The sequence below is a fragment of the Medicago sativa genome, chromosome 7 (genome assembly GCF_051527215.1).
Source record: "Medicago sativa cultivar Bolivia chromosome 7, Bolivia_mono, whole genome shotgun sequence".
NCBI lineage: Eukaryota > Viridiplantae > Streptophyta > Magnoliopsida > Fabales > Fabaceae > Medicago > Medicago sativa.
In genome coordinates, this window is record NC_140755.1 from 14450905 (window position 1) to 14454769 (window position 3865).

The window sequence follows — 3865 nt, forward strand, 5'->3', positions numbered from 1 at the left end:
TATTTTAAAATACCTCTCTGCCGAATTTTTCACTAAAAAGTCAGAGACTAATCAGGGTCAAACGGCGCATGAATGTGGAACCTTAGGTCAAAAATTGGGGTATGACACAATTCATTGATACTGAGAATCAATGGGCTGATATATTTACTAAGCCTTTAACTATTGAAATGTTTGATTTTATAAAGAAAAATTTGAACATGCATTTTGTGTCTAATTAAAAGCTTGCTTGCTCCTGAATAGGATTTTAGGTTCTGAAGTCAGTTCAGAAGCTATGGTCCATCAGAAGCTCTTTATTGAGGTTCTGAGGAAAATGCGCTTCTGATGATGACGTCAGCATCTGAAGTCCAGAAGCTGGATTTTGTGCTTCTGAATAGTAGAGTTAGTGGAAACGTTGGAAGTTACTTTTTATGGCAACTTCTGGCCCACTAAATTGACAGTTACTCTGAAAACTTCTGACGTGGCCTGTCTGTATTGGTGTATAACTTAAAAGGGCAATGATGATTTAATAGCTTTGAAAAGTACTTTCGCGCGCCCCCAATGTCATTAATGTTATGTTTGTTTGTCTATTTTGAATTGCAATCGTTTTTACTCTTAACACATTGTCAATTCACACACTACTCATTTCACAACAAACACTCTACTTTCAAACCTGTTCTTGTGAAGTAAGCGCAATCTCAACCCTAGAAACCCAAAATCTTCATCATCATCTTTCAATGGCATCATCAAGCTCGCAACGAGAAGTTTCAGAATCTTCTTCAATCATGCAACGACAAGGTGCTCCAGTTTTAGGGTCAGCTATTAAACCAAAGACCATGTCTATTCCAGCCGAATCTTTGATAGTTCAAAAGGAAACACCTTTTGACTTCGCTTCTCTAGAGAAATACGATGTGAAGATGGAAGCCTACATCAAACCTCAGAAGTTACATGGTTATTTCCGTATGTTGAATGGACCAACATATGAGAATCTGGTAAAAGACTTTTGGTTAAGGGCTGAAGTGTATGACAGGGAAGCTGCAAAGGTGGAAGAGAAACAAGTTGTAGAGAGAGATTCTAGTCTGAAAGGAAAGACTAGAGAGGAAATGGGTTTGAAACCTTTTGAAGGAATGGAGATTAGGTCAGTAGTGATGGGTATTCCAGTAATCATCACGGAAAGAGTAATTGCTAAAGCCTGTAGGGTATCTTCAAAGGGATATTTTCAATGGCATGTCAAGGATGATGTCCTGTTAGAAAGTTATGTAAAGTTGTTCTGCAAAGGAAACCCAAAGGCTAAGACTGCAGAAATGGAAATTTGTCACGGATTGCTCCTAAAATTCTGTGCAAATTGCTTCTTTCAAAGAGGGGGAGGAGCTGATCAACCCAACAAGGATCATCAACTAGCATTATACTCCATGGCTATCTTTCAAAGGATTGACCTTCCAAAATACATCATGCACCATCTATGCTGGGCTATCAAAGAAGGTATCAGCAAGGAAAGGAAACAAGTACCTTGTGGAAGGCTTCTGTCAGAAATCTTTCACCAAAGTAAGCCGTTGGAGACTCTGAGGAGATTCAAACCAGCATCTGATAGCTGTTTCACAGTTACCACTTCTGACCGCATCTTAAATAGCAAGTCTCTGTATGCTATGAAGATCATCAGCAAACCCCCTGTTGATGAGAAGTGGATAGAACAGACCACAACTGAGTCAGAACCTCTGAAGAAATTCCCTTCCATTCTTCAAGAAGTCAATCCTGAAGTCCTGGCCAGTCTGGTAGCTGTTCATGCCAGAGAATCAGGAGACAACACTGAAGCTGTTGTTGCTGCTCCTGATATATCCAAAGGAAAAAGGGCCAGAACCAGTAGTGACTCTGATGCTGTCAAGATTAAGGGAAAGAGGCAAAATGTTGGTGCTGCCTCTATTCCCAAGAAAAGAAGAGGAAAAGGAGAATGTGTTATCACCCAAGAGCATCTGGATGAAGCTCTTGAAGCAATAGAAAAAGAAGAGCATGAGCCCAAGAAGAAGAAGGCTCCTCTTCAAATTGTGAGTCATATGGTTGAAATGACTCCAATTTTGAAAAGGTTGGAAAATGAACGTGCTTCTGACATTATGGCAGACAAGAAAGAGTTAAAAGCACAATACATTCAACAAAGAGATGAGAAGCTCAAGTCTCTTGGGTTAGGAGACTGTGACAAATTATACAAAGAAAATTTGGCTGAAGTCAGAAAATTGCTGGTATGGCTGCTGAAGATGACAAGGAAGAAGAAATGATGATCATTGTGGAGGATGCTCCAGAAGTTGGAACTTCAGAAGCAATTCCACAAGCTGCTGGTCCAGATGTTGAGTTCACTTCAGAAGCTGGTACTGCAGTTCGAGCAAGTCAGATTCCAGACCCCTTTATTCATATCTCACCCTCTTCATCTAAATCACTTGCACCTAAACAAACAGAAGACAACTCTGTCTTAGATCACCTGGTTAGTCACTGCTCAGGTGAACTATCAGAATTTAACCTTAACTCAGAGAAAGCATCTGAAACAGCTTCTGAAGCAGTTGCTTCTCAGAAAGTTGTTTCAGAAAGCCCCCAACAACATACATCTGAGCCACAAAAGACTTCATCACCCCAATAACAACCAACCAACACTCATATTGACCCACAACCAGAACACATTATTCCTCAACCTACAGTCACTCCAATGGATATTGACAATCAAGTCAATCCCCACACTTCAACTTCAACTGTACACATTAACCTTGACCAACCATCCTCATTAACTCAACTTGATCAGAACCTCACCATTCCAGAGTCTGACCCTATTCAAGACCTTTCCCTTAGTGCTTCTGACCAACCCTCAGTCCTAGAAATCCTTGAACAACCACCCCAAGACATCCTGGAATCTGAATACATTGAATCTGAGCTTCTCAAGATCAATTCAGAGATGCAAGATCTAATTCAGCTAAGAAGGATGATTGATCTGCCAATTGCCTATGAGGAAGAATGGGCATCCTTGAAGAAAAGAGCTTCTGACCTGTTAGAAGCTGTGAGCAACAAATGCATCAGGATCAAAGCTGCTACTGTTAGGAGATTCTTTAAGAATTCTCAATCAGCTAAACGAGTTAGAGGTCCCAAGCTGTATTTGACAAATGAGCCATTCTACTCAGAAGCAGACTACATGACAAGGGAAGCTCGAATCTTCAAGATGCTGAAGCAGAAGCTGGCCAAACAACAAGAGGAATTAAAGGCAAGAGAAGATGCTCGTCTTCAGAAGCAACTAGCTCTTGAAGAAATAGTGAAGAAGCAAGCTGAGCAAATGGAGAGAATGATGAACATGATGCAAAATTAACAACAACCCAAACCTTAGTTGCACACCTTAGTTGTTTTTGTTGTTTTATGTTTTGCTTCTGAATATCTTTTGTCTTGCATCTGTTACTGTTTCTGACATTTATTGACATGGATAAGTCTGCTCTAATACATTTTTGCTTTGCTATTTTATTTTGCTTTGATTCACTTCATTTTATTTATGCTCTGATTATACTGTGATAAGATCATAGGTTCTGATTATGGTTATACTCTCTTCATGTTTGAGTTTTTCTCACTATCTTTTTGTCTTAATGCTTATTTTCTTTTTGCTAATGACAAAAGGGGGAGTATATGTGATAGTATTTAAAGGCTCTGAGCCCCATTAATGATATTTGAAAATTACTTTGAAAAACTTCTATCATTTTTTACCTGAAAGGTATAAGCTATGAACGAAAGAAGGAGTATCAAATTTCAAATAAAATTAAATGGACCATTCTTCTTATCTATAATCTACTCTAAAGATTTCTTTTTAAGCTCTAAATATTATCATGCGCTAAAATGAATTTAATAAATTTGGATAGAACTTAGGGGG

The 3865-nt window shown here is 38.9% G+C and overlaps 1 protein-coding gene across 1 annotated transcript; it reads left to right on the forward strand.

Annotated features, from left to right (window-relative positions):
* The first annotated feature begins 761 nt into the window (after positions 1–761).
* LOC146904476 (uncharacterized) lies at positions 762–3316 on the forward strand. The gene is made up of 3 exons (XM_085728294.1): positions 762–2152; positions 2197–2465; positions 2661–3316. The coding sequence occupies exons 1-3, from the start codon at positions 762–764 to the stop codon at positions 3314–3316; spliced, it is 2316 nt and encodes a 771-aa protein (XP_085584420.1).
* The last annotated feature ends 549 nt before the right edge of the window (positions 3317–3865 follow it).